The sequence below is a fragment of the Eublepharis macularius genome, chromosome 14, assembly GCF_028583425.1.
Source record: "Eublepharis macularius isolate TG4126 chromosome 14, MPM_Emac_v1.0, whole genome shotgun sequence".
Taxonomy (NCBI): domain Eukaryota; kingdom Metazoa; phylum Chordata; class Lepidosauria; order Squamata; family Eublepharidae; genus Eublepharis; species Eublepharis macularius.
In genome coordinates, this window is record NC_072803.1 from 22,226,929 (window position 1) to 22,244,162 (window position 17,234).

General features: G+C 42.7%; 1 protein-coding gene across 1 annotated transcript; it reads right to left on the bottom strand.

The window, feature by feature from the left end:
• Nucleotides 1–1,005: 1,005 nt before the first annotated feature.
• Nucleotides 1,006–17,191, bottom strand: ATP6V1B2 (ATPase H+ transporting V1 subunit B2). The gene is made up of 14 exons (XM_054997950.1): nt 17,047–17,191; nt 11,130–11,185; nt 9,370–9,468; nt 8,225–8,318; nt 8,036–8,113; nt 6,977–7,116; nt 6,341–6,442; nt 5,341–5,438; nt 4,334–4,457; nt 3,598–3,748; nt 2,892–2,974; nt 1,962–2,066; nt 1,338–1,467; nt 1,006–1,244 (listed from the first exon to the last, which is right to left on the bottom strand). The coding sequence occupies exons 1-14, from the start codon at nt 17,177–17,179 to the stop codon at nt 1,102–1,104; spliced, it is 1,536 nt and encodes a 511-aa protein (XP_054853925.1). The 5' UTR covers nt 17,180–17,191; the 3' UTR covers nt 1,006–1,101.
• Between the last annotated feature and the right edge of the window lie 43 nt (nt 17,192–17,234).

Sequence of the window (17,234 nt, forward strand, 5' to 3'; positions counted from 1 at the left end):
AGTTCTTTTGCCCAGTTTAACATGGCTAGCCAACTCCATGGTTGGAAGGTGGTTTAAACACAAACCAAAGATGGACATGGTTTAAAAGCCTAGTGTCACCCCAAAAGGCTGTTTAACAGATTTTAAAATATCCCTTCACACATTCATATTGCCCTCACCCTTCATTTGGTACAAATTAGATCTTAACCCAAAAGCCCAGGCAGTTTACTCCCTGCTAGGTTTATACGTTGGGCTATTTTGTGGTGTGCATCCGAAACCACTGAGCTGCCCTTAGGATTGTATTAACACTGTTCAGGATAAATATTTATTAGCAGTGGGGATAGCCACTCTGAGCACAGGATTCCAGCTGCGATTATTCTGGAATTGAGGGGAACAAGTGGAGGGAGCCCCTTACGCTGCCAGTTTCATATTCACGCATGCACAAAAATGCAAGCACAGTTCATTCGGCTGGCAGTCCAAGAAGTGACTCCCCCTGCCAAATTCACAGAAGAGGTAGGAATCTTGTAACTGTTACCGGACAAGCACCAGGCGTGCAAACATTTGCAACTTCATTACTTTGCAGTTTCTCAGTCATAACTGAGACTAGCGTGATCTGTGGATTCAACCTGCCACAATGACCATGCTGCTTTGTTATGGGTACCCTTTCTCTCACCCCTTCAGCAAGCCAGCTCAGGGTGAAAACGCTGTGCCACACCATCAGACAGAGTGGGGAAACTTCTGAATGGACTAGGATGACCTGAGGAAGCAACAGATTTTTTTCTGACTCTTGCTCAGCTCAACCTTTCTATGTGCCTGGTATTTATTCACAGTTCAACAACACAGCCTCAAGCATTTCCACAAAGTTCTTCCAGGAAACCAAGAGGGTGGAGCCATTTTGATACAATTGTGAAGATGGATCAATCTCCACCCCCCGTTAATGTAAACCAATCAGCATCCAGCTGTCTGAGAAGGGGGTATATTTTAAACTCTGTCAGCTTAAACCCATCAGGAACACTGGCACAAATATGTCGCTTATTCTCGGTTTAATTACAGGAAGGACAAGTAAACAACACCACAAGGGAAGAAAAAAACCCAGCATTTTCACAAAGCTCAAAGGTGCAGCTAGTGCTTTGCAGTGGAATCTCGAGGATAGAATTCTGCCAAAGTGCTCTGAGGAATTCTCTTCAGCATCTCCTTGGGGAAGATACGCAACAGCTGCCAGCCGATGTCCAGTGTCTCATAAACAGTGCGGTTTTCATAGGGCCCTGAAAGGACAGCCAGTGGCACAGTCACACAATGATAAAGACCAAGACAGTAATAAGGGCACTTGGTGCTCTTCTTCAGCATCCCACACCTACCCTGAGCAATGAAGTTCCTCTCAAATTTCTGCAGGAATTCAAGATAGAGAAGATCATCTGAAGTAAGGGCTTCCTCCCCTACAACAGCTTTCATGGCTTGGACATCCTTCCCAATAGCATAGCAGGCATACTGGGAGAAAGAAAAGAAGGGTCAGAGAAGGCCAGCTACGATGCTATGAGCCAAGCGATATGAGATAAGCAGTGCACCCAAGCTAGGGCTGTCCCTCCAATGGTTTGCCTGGCAGCAAATCTGTTGAGCTTTACGTACAAGATAAGAACTCGATGGTCTTTCTGAGCATTTTGTTTAATGGCATTGTTTTTTCCTCCCTTGATTCTTATCACCTCTGACTTCTTTCGACTCTAAAAGCCAAACTGGAGAACTAAGATAATTTCTGCTCTCTTTTGCATTCTGGGTGACACTGGCCTTACTGTTGGCTGCTGCTTGAATTATTGCCAAGCTGAATATGCTTTTACTGATGCATGTTTTAATCAGTATGTGCTTTAATGATCTTGCTAAGAGACAGGGATAGAAATATTTTAACTACGCACAAAATGTCTGAGGCTTCCTATTACCTTTTCACTGCCCCTCCCCACCATGCACATGAGTGTTAAGGTCACACCTACCAACTGGTTTGAAACCTCAGCATGATCCTTCCTTGTCATCCCCTCTCCAATAGCTGACTTCATCAATCGAGACAAAGAGGGAAGTACATTGATAGGTGGATAAATCTGGAAGGAGAAATGGGTTTAAGTTACGTCTAAAAACTATGATCTGTAGGGGAAGGTGATTAAGTGCAGGTGTGGCTGCAAAAGATTACATTTGCCAGTTTAGGAAAAGGGGAGAGCAACCAAGAACAAGCGTGATTTAATAGCTAACGTGTCAGACCAGGTACAAAGCCCTGTTTGTCATGTAGCTCACTGGCTGATCATGGGCCAGTCATTCTCTTTCCACTTAATCTGCAGCTCAAGTTGGTTGTAAGGATGAACTCCAGGACCATGTATACCTCCCTTGGAGGAAGGGAAAAATAAAAATGCAGTGAACAAAGCCACGAGCCAAGATACTGCCCACAAATACATGTCTGCCTGATTATCTCCTAGCCTGACCTCTTCTATAGTTGTAAAGACTAAATGTTTCCGTCAAGGGGCCCTCCAGATGAATAGCAGTTAGTCTGCTGCAGCAAAACAAAAGAGACTAGAGGTTCCTTAAAGACGAACAAAATGTACTCCAGCATAAGCTTATGTCAATACAAATTTTAAGTATTATAAGGTGCCACTGGGCTTCTATTTAATAAGTATTTGCTTCCAAATACTTAAGTATTAGTATTTGCTTCCAAACAAATCTGTCCTGAACAGAAGATCTCCCAGCAACAACTAAATGAGCTTTCTAACAATCTTAAAAGAAAAGCAGTATTTTATGGCTGAACTGAAGTTCCTTAAATCACTCATAGCCTGAAAATATGAGGCATGCAGCACTCTGACACACTGTCAGAGGTACAGAAGAGTTTCATTCTGTAGACAACCTGCCAAGCCCTCCCCTCCACCCAGCAGCCTGACCTGTCTGTTGTGCAGCTGCCTGTCCACGTAGATCTGTCCTTCAGTAATGTATCCCGTCAAGTCAGGAATTGGGTGAGTAATATCTGCAGAAGGAAAGCACATTAATGCTTGCAGGCTTTCCCTGACCGCTGTGGACAAGAGTGGCAAGACTCTGCCAAGAGTAAGGCTGGAAATAACGAGTGGTGCTTTCTCCCAGCAGCTTGGGTAGTAACTGCACTACTGCCTGAAAAATGGGCAGTCGACCAACATCTAAGAGGGAATAGGGATTCTTGGGAAATATGTGTAATGCCTGGGCAACAGGTTGAAGAGGAAATACCCAGAAGAGTCGGTCCTGGCAAAAGACAGCAAGCTGCCTGGGAACACCCTCCCCACTTCCCTCAGACCACAGGCATGCAAATCAGTACACATGAACAGTTTATCATCATTACTAGTACAACAAGATACTGAACAAAACCCTGTCAAGGGTTTTGGGGGAAAGAAACACAATGCAAGGTGCCAAGTTAATGCCCACTGGCAGAATCAACAAGAGACGGCAATCAGCTCTGGTCTCACATCTCTCCTAAACTTAAAACTGCACAGAAATTGGGCTACCCATTAATCCCAATGCAATGACACCCCCACCCCCCCGCACCTGCCAGGAATAGGCACAGCGCTCACAAGTAGGGACACATGCCTACATATAAAAGCATACTTGATGAAGACTCACCATCATTGGGCATTGTAAGAATAGGAATCTGAGTAATGGACCCATTCCTGCCTTCCACTCTCCCAGCCCGTTCATAGATAGTGGCCAGATCTGTGTACATGTAACCAGGAAAGCCCCGCCGGCCTGGCACTTCTTCCCTGGCTGCTGAGACCTGTCGGCAATTGAAGAGAAAAAAAAGTGGCAAAAAGCTGGGGCCAGCAGCAGGACAAGCGAGGTCATACAGGAAAGGGGGGTGGGTACAAATAGCAGATCACCAGCACCGAAATTCTTTCAGTCCTTGGCCACACAATAACCTCTTCCCCCGTTGGGAAGTGGTGGGCTGATCAGAGATCTACCAACAGGCCAGCACCTGCTCCTCTGCTTGCACAACAGAGCAGCATGTACATTTGTTGGGTGGCTGAACTAACTATTACAATGGCTGTGCAAAACAACAGCCAAGGCATTTTTATGTGGCAACTCTCGGCACTGTCATGTTAGCAACAGAGCACTAAACTGGAAACTTGGGAAACAAAGGAAGAGCCCTTCAATTTAAAAAGTGACCATTTGTTCTGCTTCAGGCTCCGAAAACCAAGTGTGCAAAGCAAGGGGAACTGCCAAACCTTGCCCACTCCCCAAGTCCAGAAAGAAGGCACATTATATGTTGCAAGGTTCACTTCCTTACTTAAGTAAGCTCACGCCACCTTGGAAAAGCACTTGCCTGCATGGCGGAGACTTATATGCTGAAAAGGGTAAATACCTCTCTCAGAGCTTCGGCATAAGAACTCATATCTGTCAGAATAACTAAGACATGCTTCTCACACTGATAAGCCAAGAACTCTGCTGTGGTCAAAGCAAGGCGAGGTGTGATAATGCGTTCAATGCTGGGGAAAAAAAAACAATAGAGGCTGGTTAATTGAGTCCCAGATAGGCAGCCAGTACTAAACAAAGCTAAATTCTGTTACCCAAAAAAGGGCAGTTAAGGAATACAATTTTTCTGCCTTCCACAGATCTCCATGAAAGACTTCTCCAGGGGGGATAAGGGACCCTGGAGAATGACATGAGGGGTACCACAACAGGAGGGGGAATAAATGCAAACTGTCAGTTTAGTCTGAATCTAACTATAAACAGATAAAGCTTTGTTAGGCTAGAAGAAACCATTTATGAGACAAGCAGGGGCTTGTCTGACAATGTAGTCCAACAGACATAAGACATACCTACATATCACAGCAGCGACAACTATGGCAAAAAGATGTTATTATGTCACTTTAGGAACAGCTATCAGGAGCACAAGGCCAGACTGACTGCTGAAGCTCCTCTAAGACCCCTCTCCTCTTCCTGCAGGCATCTGCCTTAGTGACTGCAGACGAACACCGCAAATCTGTTTCCCACCCACATCTCTCAGAGCAGGAATAAGAGCTCTATTATTCCGTCTGATGGCATTAGGGGGTTCAGCAAGCTGCTCCATGTAATTGGAGGTTATTCTCTTTCCACCAACCATTCTCAATATTCAGTGTCTGAAACAGACCATGTGCCTTTGGGCATCAGATAACAGCTATTCTCTGTGTCACCCTAACTGCAATGTAGCAAACTCTGCACTCTCTCAAATTAGGGAAGCTCATGGGTGCAGAGAGCAGCTTCTGCGTTGTTCATGATTTACTCTATCTTCTTTCCACAATGACTACCTCCCAACTTGTTTTGGGAGGAAACTATTTCTAATTTAATCTCCCTTCTTGTTGTAAATAGTGTCAAGTTTTATCTACTTACGTTGGATCGTTTGCCAAGTTCAAAAACAGGCACACGTTGTCCATGGAGCCGTTCTCTTCAAAGTCCGATTTGAAGAACCGAGCAGTCTCCATGTTCACCTACAGCAGAGATGGTCAATCGCAAAGCAAAAAGGCAACTTAGACTGGTTGCGAGAAAGTAACTCTAAAGCATTAAAAAATCTCAAGGAGCTTCACCAGCTCTTATCCCATAAGGGAAGATGAATTGATTCTGTATACTTGCACAATTGTGTCTGTGATCTGCTAGGGCAAGACAAGAAATCAAAGAATCAGCACTCTGCTTAATGGTGGGATGGGTGCACGATTCATACGTCCAATGATGTTTTTTTCTTTAGTGTTGCTAGGCTACTGCTTTGAGATTTACTCTGTCTCTTTAAAATAAGCCAATTAAGTGGGAGATGCAGCAGCCACATTCCCCTGCTGTCTTACAACTCTTATTTGCTGTGTGGTGCATGTGGACTTCAGCCCACCACACACAGATGAAGGAGACGGTGGGACAAAAGGCTGATGAAGGAATAATAAGGTGAAATTGTGGCTGCTCTGTCTCCCATTTCATCAGTAAATGGAAAGAGCAAGTCTCTGAAATGTCATCTGTCAGCTCTGTTCTTCCCCTAATAAAATAATTTGCTTGTTCAATTTTGTCTGTGGTCAAAAAGCACATAGAAACATTTTTTTCTACAGAATAGAAATGTGTGGTCTATATTAAGACCACTGAGAAGTGATACTTGCTGTTTATTATATCAGAGTCTTCTTTTTTTGAAGTGTTTCTTCTAGACAAAGCTAAATACACTTAATTTTTTTATACAAATGAACAAAGAATGACTTGGTCTAATTAATCCTGCTCCAGCACAAGGACTAAGACTAGAGGCTCCCTGAATTTGATTAAGGAGAGATCTGTCTTGTTCTGCAGATATGCCATAACACTGCATGCATACAGAACTGCTTGCAAAGGCACTTCCCCACCTGCCCATTTATCCACTTACTCCCATAGCAGCAAACACAATGGCAAAATTCTGTTCGCTGTAGTCCATCACATCTTTGGACTTCTTCACCAAGCCTGCCTGGCGACAGATCTGAGCTGCTATCTGAAACAGAAAGGTTGAGAGAACTACTCATGTCTTCCATGCACAGGGCATTTGCTTGCAGAAAGAACTCAGGGGGGAAAGGGAAGGAGACTGGACACAGTTTGCATTTGCATGTGTCAACAAGAAGGCAGCTGCTAAGTAGGTTGGAATCTTTCTACCGAGTGCCCATATAGTAGAACAAGGCTGAAGGGACACAAATATTGCACAACTGAAACTCAATTAGCTGACTGACCAATTCTTGAAAAAGGATGGAAATTCTTCCTCCTCATGGGGAGAAGTCAAGTGCCACACTCATGCACTCTTCTCTTATCTGCCAACATTTCATATCTCTGGCAATGAAAACCAGATGGAGCCTAAAAGCCAGATCGTGGGGGAAAGGACTGTGGTCCAGAAGGCGGTAACAGAAGATGTTATTTCTTTTACTGATCTAGCGCAAAAACTCAAAGTTGCAAAGAGAAAAATACATAAATATGTATATACAGTCAGCTTGTTTTTCTTGGTGCTTTCAACATAAAGGAGTTCAAATGCCCCTACCTCATTATGGGGCAAGCCAGCAGCTGAGAAAATGGGGATTTTCTGTCCTCTGGCAATACTGTTCATGCCATCTATAGCAGAAATCCCAGTCTGAATCATCTCTTCTGGGTAGATTCGGCACTCAGGATTGATTGGTTGACCTATTTCATAGGAAAAAGGTATCTTTAAGCCCACACTTTCCTTTAAAGGAAGATTAAGATGACTTCAAGAAAGGGATATAAAATCTACCATTTGGGTTCAGAGACTTGAGAGCTGACTGCAAGTTTCCAGTACTTCTATCAATCATGAGACTTTTTAAACAAGCTTGACATTTTTAAGCAGTATTAAGTTGAGGGAAACATGATCTCTTAAAAAACTTTGATTAAATTCCTGTCCTGTTTAAATATCTATACCCTTTTTCCTTCCCAAGAGGGATCCAGAGCAGCTCATATCATCATTCTCCCATCTTCCCTTTTATTATCACAACAGCCCTGTGAGGTAGGCTAGGCTGCATGTATACAACTGGCCCAAGGTCACCCAACAACCTTCATAGCAGAGTGGGGATTTGAACCTATGCCTTCCTGATCTTAATTGGACACTTTAACCATTACACCTGAAAAAGGCTAAATATTTGAATATTTCTTGCTTGTTTTTGGTCTTGCAGCTAGATTTCTCAGCTCTATTTTTTTTAATTAGGATAATGCTTTTATTTGCCGTTTTAAAATCTGTACTGCTTTGAGAAGTTTTTTGTAGAAAATGCAGCACAGAAACACTAAAAATACCAAACAAATAGGAACAGTCAACTGGACACAAGCAAACTAAGCTTATGCATGGTTAAAGCCCTACACTGCTGATACTAATTCTGAACTAAAGGGAATACTTGAAAAGGCCATCCTGAATAATCATGATGCCATACTCTGAAAGGAAACAATACAAACAGATGGTCTAATGTTGGGATCAGTCCAGCAGATACGGATTCCTGTTTTATGTATGCTAAGAAACATAAACACGAAGCACTCAGTCCACCTGTGAACATCTGACTTGCCTCTTAAGTGTTCAACAATATTATCTTAAACCTACCCATGATATCAAGGTAATCTTCAGCCAAGACTGTAGGGCCTCTGTCTATGGGCTTTCCTGATCCGTTAAACACACGCCCTTCAAAGACAAGAAGAACAGCAGATATAATAACAAAGTACCAAATTCTTGTTAAATGTGGAAGACTGATATCCTGGGAACACTGTCAAGCCAAGAAGATCTTGTACCTACCAAGCATGTCTTCAGATACTGGGGTTCGAAGGATATCCCCAGTAAATTCACAAGATGTTTTCTTAGCATCAATTCCTGAAGTCCCTTCAAAAACCTAAAAACAGGTATTTTTTTAAAATGGTGTGAAGTCTGGCGCTTGAAGTCCTTGCTTCAGTAGTCAGGCAGGATAACTTTCTAACAGATAAGCATTAGCAAGATATATATTCAAATAACCTGATATGCAGATGATATTTTAAGTGTGAGAAATCCAAAGGAGTTTAATTTGACATGGAAAGAATGGGAATGTTAAATCTCAGAGCATTAGTACCTCAAAGTATGAAACATGTAGGACAGTAAAAACTTAGAAAGTAGAAGAATCTGAAACATGGATATGCAGAACATCTGCATGCTAAAATTACTATCCTGAAATTATTATATTAAGTTGCAATCTTAAATAAAATTACTCTGAACACTAAACCAACCAGGGTAAAACAAGGTATTTTAGAGAAAGAATTTCAATGCTTAATATTCTGTCTTGCGATGGTTGTGCAGAGTGGTTTCAGACCAATATGATACATAAGTAGAACTGAAGAAATGCTACTCAAAAATTTATTTGAAAGTTTTAGGATAAGGATACATCAGTTTTATAATTTTTGCAATATACCATTAGTCAAGTATTTGCACACAAAGGAGTTTGCAGTTATCATTAACTATGCCTGCCTTGTATTAAAGGTTTCTAAAGTAACAGCAGGCAGTTTTTGCATAGGGAGAAAGCAAATGATGTTCAAAGAACGTTTATGTACACAGAAATGTCAGATATTGGAACATTAGAGAAATTAGCACCAGAAAAAACTCAGAAACTTTATGGGTCCATTATTATGTAGCTACTATGATGTGACTCCATCGGTGCAAGTGAGAGGGCTGCTTCATGATCTAAAGGTCATGAAAGAACTCTCTCAAAATTATTAAAAAAAAACTACGTGGGGGCAGTAGTCTGAAGAATATAGCTATGAACTGGAAGCAATGTACAGTTCTTTCAGAAAAACATTTCTTGATTTCTTAGACATGTTTTTGATTTAGATATACAAGTTCAAAAGCTATTCTACCCAAGATGGGAGTCAAAGGTCAGGCCATCCATGCCACCAACATGCTCTTCTGCCATTTACCTGAACCACAGCTTTGGATCCACTGACTTCCAGCACTTGCCCGCTTCTCTTTGTTCCATCAGGAAGTGTCAAATGCACAATCTCTGCGTATCTAGGAAACTAAGCCATGGGAATAAAGGTAGGTCAAGAGGTTTCTGTTCAGAACATAAATGGATGCAAACATCAGATGACCCCCAACGGACCCCAACGGACCATGAAGTTCAATTACCCCAAATTCAAGACAATTATAATGTAGGTGAATGCTAAAGTTAATGCTCAGCATTTCAGAGTTCAGCAAACTTTTCCCACATTATTCAGTCACTGATCCAAGAATTCAAGAATATCTTTAAAGTTTGTCAGATATATAAGTGCCCCTTCTCCATAGTTCCTACAGCATTCCATACTTGATAAGTAGTTGCACTACCAGGTTCTGCCTCTCATCAGAGCATGTCCTGTCTATAGCAGCTGACTCTCACCTTATTTCAGTGGTAAATATGTGGCTTTTCTAACTTTTTTTTGCATTATTGACATGACTAAATATGCTAGTATGTGCTCTTATGAGCTACTTGTGTTTCATGTGGTCTAATGTCAGTCCTAGAATTGCTCATGTTCTGTTTCAACATTTCTTCTACTCTCTATTGGATTCTTACTAATGCTATGTCTTTGTAAAATTGTGTTTTGGCATTGTTTATGGAAATATCCTTGAAATTGACTGTACTAATCTCACACTGTAATCTGCCTTGAGTCTCAGTGAAAACAGCGGACTATAAATGACATAAATAAAAATAAATTAAAAATAAAATTATAGTTTGACTTCTTTTGGTAGTGCTGAGGACAGTTTATTGGTAAATGTTTTGTTTCAGGTGGCTTTATGCAAGAAAGAAAGAAAAATTCCACATATCTGAAGAAAAGAGTAACATTTATTTATCTGTCATGCATGTTATTCATTAGAGCTCCAGCTTTTTGAACTATGGATGTTTTTGTAGGTTGCTGTTCAGGTCTAATGTATTTTTAGAATTCATGTTTTCTTGTGAGTATATCCTGATGCATGTTTGCATATATTTTCAAACGTATTTTGTTTTCATTTTTTTAATCAATAGTGGGTGCCAGGTTTTTTTCCCTTTTGTGTGGTTAACCTTTTTTTTTTTTAACTGGTTTACTGGACACAGTCTGCCCACAGGTCCAGAAGACTGACAGAGTAGTATATAACAGATGGAGGCGTTTCAGAGCAAATCTTGCTCTCTAGAAGCTCCTCTATTGAGATTTTCAGGGCACGCATTAGACTAAGCTACAAGTAGGTGCAACATCAGACACAGCATTCCTGTTATGTCCCCACAAAGTCTGTGCCATCACTGAAATCAGAACCTCTTCTGTTTGTTGCTTAAGATGTCAGCTAATGCCGGCAAATTATGTTAAGGCTAATCAACCACATCATAAACCAGAACATGCCCTTTCAAAACTGAAGCTGGTACTTTACAGCTAAGAGTTTCTACACATTTTAATTGAGGTACAATAAGAAGAAATGCAAATTAGACCTCAAGCCTGTTTGAAAACCCAGCAAACCACTTCCAAAACTGGAAAATAAACAGGCACTCTATGGAGAATACCGTTTGTCACCCCCAATAGACTTTACCGCAAGAGTATTCTCTGCTGCAGAGACCCTGTTGAAGGAAGATGCATTCTCTTTATAAATTAGTATGGCAGGCAATCTATAGGATGCAAAGTTTTAGCAGTCAGAAGGGTGGGCCCATTTTTAAGCGCCCAGGAGAAGTCAAGCTTACCTTCACTTGATCCAAGATTACTAGTGGCCCATTGACTCCAGATACTGTCTTATATGCTGAAAAACAAGGGAGAAAATCCTTACTCAAACTATGTAATAAATTTTGGATGAAAGGCTTACAGACAAGAGGGATGATACATTGTTCTGCAACCATGAAGGCAGCACCCACCTCAATGATACCTTTCTGCAATTGCTCAGACACTGCTAGGGGAAAGCTTATGGTCCAAAGGCAGAGCACGTCCCTGGCATGTCCTAGGTTCAATCCCTCGGCTCTACAATTAAGGGATCTCAGGTAGCATAACTGAGAAAGATCTGAATCTGGAAGTAGCTGCTGTAATAAGCAACAGTGCATTAAATGGACCAAAATGGTAAAGAATCCAGATTGACAAAGAGAGCTGTGGTTCTTGAAAGCTTATGCTACAATAAAGTTGGTTAGTTTTAAAGGTGCTACTGGACTCTTTGCCATTTTGCAACTACAGACTAACATGAACCAGTGATCTGACTCTACTACAAGTCTTAAAGGTGCTACTGGACTCTTTGCCATTTTGCAACTACAGACTAACATGGACCAGTGATCTGACTCTACTACAAGTCAGTTTCAGATGTACCATTTAGCCACCTGGGTCTCAAAAGCTTTTTCTTCCAGAGAAGCAGCATTTATCATCTGCGAGTGAGCAATGCTGGTTACAAATCATTCTGTGCCCGGAGAACTGGGCAAGTGTTTTTGGAATCACTCTTGTTGTTGCCATCACCTGCAAGACTCCTGGAAAGGAAAACCAACCCTCTTTACCTAGAAATTAATGTGATAGATTCCCACCATGGAACAAACTTTCTTGGGACCTCAACCCTCTTTCCCCTGCTTCTAATCTCAGAAAGAATGCCTAGATACAGGGAATATGAATTTGACCCAGATGACTTTCTCCAGAAGATAGGAGGGGTAAGGACCTATTAGGAAGGAATGAGGGCTCTTCATCATTTAGGAAACATTTCCCATCCTCCCCAGGGACACAAAACACTTGAGTTCAGTCTCACATGATCTGTGAATACGGAAGTGTTTTAGTGAGCCACAAGGCTTTGCCATCCTCACAAGACAATGGGCTAATCATTAATCAGCCACCTCTGAACCTTGGGGAAAGGATGAACAAGCCTGGCTGCTTTGATAACGGCAGAACAGACCAACATGGCTAAGACAGCAATCTGAAGCACACTAAAGATACACTGAACTTACTGGGATTTGCAACCAAGCAAGCATGCATAGGATCAGGTTGAAAGAGCAACAGGGCACTAATGAATGTACAATCAGGACTAAAATGACAAGCCCATCTCAATACTGGGGACCAGTGACTTAAACAGGTTCAGTGTGTTTTCGCTTTGAATATAGGAAATGCTGAGAAACTGAAACCAAAACCATCACAATAACCTACTTTTAATAATCATGATCACAGACATTTTAAGTGTTAAAATGTTTATCTAAAGTATTCATCAAATACATGCAGGCAACAGTCTTTGTTTTGGCGACACTTATGAAGCAATTCAGTGCTTAGTGGTCAAGCAATAGAAGCTTGGCCAGTTCAGGTTTATTCCAGTCAGGAATGCACATAAAAGTGGTGTTGTGTCAACAGACAGATATTTATACTGGAAATAAAGAGTAACAAGTTTGCCAAGAGATGCCTTTGCCTCAGACAAACCAAGAGAACCAACCTGAAAACAACCAGCACACTACATTCAAACAAACATTTCTTGTAGCTAACACACAGCCACAAAACATTTCTACCAGAATCCTGCCAAAGTCCAAGGCTAAGTCTCTTTCAGAAGTGTCACAAGACAAGACAATGTGGCCGGCTTTGGGTATCTTGTTTTAATCCGTGTGCATACTCAAGTTAAAGTTGCAAATCAGACAAGCCACAAATGTAAAGATATCAGCATAGATCCTGCCAAAATCTGAAACCAATAGAAGCATTTTTCCTCTTTTTCCTTTCTGCTACAATCCCCCTCCCCCACTTCTCCTGGGGGAGCCGGAGATCTGACACAAGATGAAAATGAACTTCCCCACTGAGAATGCAGGATCCAACCTATCACCATACAAAGTGCTGACTGCAGGGGGCTTTTCCTTGCATTTGGCTACCAATTCATAGGAAGATACAAAAAGCTGATAAATACTACAGCTGGGAGCATTTTGACCCCTGATATCTGGCAAGGCAAGTTTAGAGGTCAGCGTTGTCATCCTTTTCTTCTCAAACTGGGAAAGATCCCTTAACTCGTGACTCTCCTGCTAAGACGCCTCCCCCCTCCTAACACTGGGCAAAACACTTCCTGCATTTTTGCTAGATAGTTTGTTTTCCTTCTTTTAACATCGTAAGTGTAGCTAGCTGCTCAGAAACCTACACCCAGAACTACAATCCTTGGGAAGGCAGGGCACTCTCCCACCCCCTCGATTCAGTCAGCCTAAAGCCATGTACACTATAGCACAACCACAGCTGGTTGAGAAGGGAGAGGGCAGACATCTGAAAGGGAAAAAAAATGTAGAATGAAAACATTCAGAATTTTTAAAAACATCAGAACAGAACTGGACTTTTACCAGTTAGCCAACCAGCTGAGATCTTAATGGAGAAAAATTATCTTGTGAACAGAGAAGGTTGTCTGCTACTTTAGATGCCAGCCCTCCACTCTGTTCATTTCTTTACTTGCACAAGGCTGGAGAGTCCATGCAGCCAACTATTACCGCTGTGGTGCTGGATTTCCCCTTTTGAAGAGTTGCACAATTGTAATAGCTCAATGCACTGCACATTTGTATATTACAACCCCCCCCCCCGCCCCCCATGAATTACAGAAACAGGATTAGGATATGCAACATCTGTGCCTCCCTGCTTCGAACAGAAAGACCAGCCTGGCTTTTCTGCTGAATAGTTACTTTTGTGCTTCTATGATCTGAACCCTTTTTCATCATCTGCATATGGCATATTTTATTACATTTGCATTCTGCCTTTCTATCAAGAACTCGGGCTGGAGAACAATGTCTGGATCAAGCCACCCTTTGAGAGTCATAGTGGAGATGAGGATCTGCTGATACATTAATGCAGTAGGAGTGCTTGGCCATACAGGCAGCAGCGCTTGCAACCCTAAAAACAAAGGTGATGGGAATCGCTGTTGGGAATTGTTCACCAGGCTTCCTGGCCCAAAGAGGCTATTTGAACATGGGCTTCACACACTCAGCCCTGTAGCTACTACAAATACACTCCATCTCGGTAGTAGTCCTGTGACCCTATGTGAAAAATCTCTAAATATTTGGCACTGAATCACTGGTACTCATGAAGCTATCCCAAAACTGGGCAAGCATTCAACACACATTCACCATTCTGTAAACATCACTGAATACATGCTCAGCTTCAGCAGGATTTCCGTTAGTAAGATCACAAGTATAGAAAGACAGACCAGGAACACCATGGTCTTTGATGCGAGAGGGGCAGAAGATCAGAGTGATACCATGGTTAGTGTGATGCTACTAGGGATCCAGGACAGCCAGATTTGAATCCTCGCTCCGTCATGGAAGCTTGCTGGGTGATCCTTGGCAAGGCACTCTCAATCTAGTCTACCGCACAGGGTTGTTGTGATGAAGAAATGGAGGAGGGTAGAATGATATTGTAGGCTGCTTTGGGTCTCCATGTGAGAGACCCAAATAATACATAACAGTATGTGGTGAAAAAAGCACAATCCTTTGTTGGGAGTAAAAAAAACATAGCCTCCATGAAGACAGGCCCAGGAATTCCTAGTCATACTGGGAAAAATCTCCATGTTTCAATTTTAAATGTTCAGGGGTTTCCAGAAAATGCATACACTATTTTCAAATCTCATTAATTCCATTATCTATAACCATAACTATCTAAAACTCTATAATCTCACAAGTCTTGCACAAACTTGAATATCAAACTGCTTTTGCAACCCATTCCCATGCATATATACTTGGCAGGAAGTCTCACTGAATCCAATGGGACTTATGCTCAAGTGAAAATGCAGAGGATCACATCCTCCATCGTCTAAAACCTTCAGCTGGTGAAGCAGGAATTGTATCATGTGGGTTCCAACCTATATGCCTCCTTGAGCAATACTCTTAATTCTTTTCCTTGATGCTGACTCTAATTTTAGCTGCTACTGAAAAACCCCATCAAGAATAGCCCTTTCTCATATAACAAGATACGCCTATTATATACTTTTTAATTTCTACACTGGTAGCTGTTTATCCTCCCACATTCTTTGAAGCACATGGCGTCACAAGATGAATGTCTCGGCATCTTTGCGTCCTTCCTCCTAAGTTTTAATCAGGCAGCAATAAATCTACCTATTACAGGCCTATGGAAAGATTTTAAATTCTAACCGCTGTGTACACATGCTAACATTTTCTTTATACTTGGATGTTAGTGTTAGGCATCCCATAATACTAGGCCATCTTCTCTTTCTCAGCTGCTACACATTCTATGCCATTCTGCAGTGTACCACATGACCTTGAGATTCAGCCAAAGCAGATTAGTCAACCTACAGAAGAAATATTTCATAACTACTTACTGTTATTTCCCATTTAAATAAGACCCAGAATAGCTGCATTTGGGGAAAGGGAGTGGTAGCATCTTCATGTGATGATAGAGAACGGCACCCAGCATCTGCTCCTTCTGTTGATATGGAAACCAGAGCTTGACAGTGGGTTTCTTTTGCACGCCGAGCAGCACCAAGCAGCACCAGTGACGAGCTGGCCCAGCAAAGACAGCCTGCACCAGGCCTTTTGGTGCTCATGCCATTTTACACCTTTCCATAAAGATGTGAGAATTCCTTTTTTACATGCAAACCGTGACGCCTATTTCTAGATACCTTTACTCAAAAGCAAAAGCCACTGTGCTCAATGGGGCTCACTTCCAAATTTTTTCTCCATGCAAGGCTCTGGACTAGCTTGGTACCCAGAGCACCGCAAACACCCGGGTTAAAATGAGGCCTTCAAGGCTAATCCCACTTCCTTGCAAAAACACCTGCCCTCTTAGAACCACCCATAATTGCCCAATGTAGCATACATACAACTGGCACGGCTGCAAGCACCACTACTGATTCAGAAAAGCAAAAGAACAAGACCCTACAACTCCAGCTCACATAGGAAGGAAGGGATAAGGGCAAAAGGGACATCCTCACTAAATCCCAGACACCCTCAAGGAAATAATGGCAAGCTGCAAAACCAGAAGGATAGTCTCAGGTGGGTAGCTGTCTTGGTCTGCAGTCAAAAAACAAAATCTGGATCCAATAGCAAAGACCAACTAGATTTCTGACTCTCAAAAAGGCATACCGTGGAAACCAAACCAGAAGGAAGCATTCCAGAGGAATAAGTAAGGGGAACATACGAAGAGCAGAACCTAGATGGCCAGGAGGGACTATGAAGGGGAGAGTGGGAGAATCTGGCCTAGCCAAGCAAGGGAGAAAAGAGAAGATCGTCCTTGGACACCAGAAGAGGAATAAATGAAAGGGAGCACAGTTATTATTTCATTGTACTCGCTTTTATCTCACCCACCAGGAAGCTTAAGGCGGCAGAGGTAGCTTCCCCCATGCACGTTTTATCTTCACAACAGCTCTGTGAGGTTGCCTAGGCTGAGAGAAAACGACTGGGCTCATTAAGCTTGGTGGCGAACGGCAGCTACTCTGCACACGCTCAGGGGCACTGTTTTCATTGCAGAAGGGAAGATCGGGTTTCTAGGTTCAGCCCTAGCCGGAACCTCTGCCCCTGACACCAGCTATTTCTCACAAAGGGTCTCGAATGAGGAGACGGCTCTTGGGCGGAGGAGCCGATACCTGCCGAGGCCAAGCCATGACCAGGGTCCAGCCACTCTCGGGGGACGAAGATGGGGTCCAGAACAGACACCCTCCCCGCCTGCCCTGCTACTCACTGAGGCGGGGCTGGGAGAGGTAGTCGCGGGTGAGGGCGGCCGCCTGCTCCCGCGCGGCGGCGGCACCACCGCCTCCGGTCAGCTCGGACATGGCTCCGTTCACCATCCCTCGGATCGCCCGCACCGCCGCCATCTTGTTTCCCCGTCTAAGCTACGGCGCCACTGCGCAGGCGCTCAAATAGGCCTTC

Bases quoted from the DNA above. Each gene is read 5' to 3' on its own strand.
- ATP6V1B2 (XM_054997950.1), bottom strand. From the start codon at position 17,179: ATGGCGGCGGTGCGGGCGATCCGAGGGATGGTGAACGGAGCCATGTCC. The intron at 8,319-9,369 runs GTAAATGGCAGA...ACCTGTTTTTAG, and splicing joins GATCCAAAGCTGTGGTTCAG to GTTTTTGAAGGGACTTCAGG. The intron at 2,067-2,891 runs GTCAGGCTGCTG...TTCTCCTTCCAG, and splicing joins GGCAGCTGCACAACAGACAG to ATTTATCCACCTATCAATGT.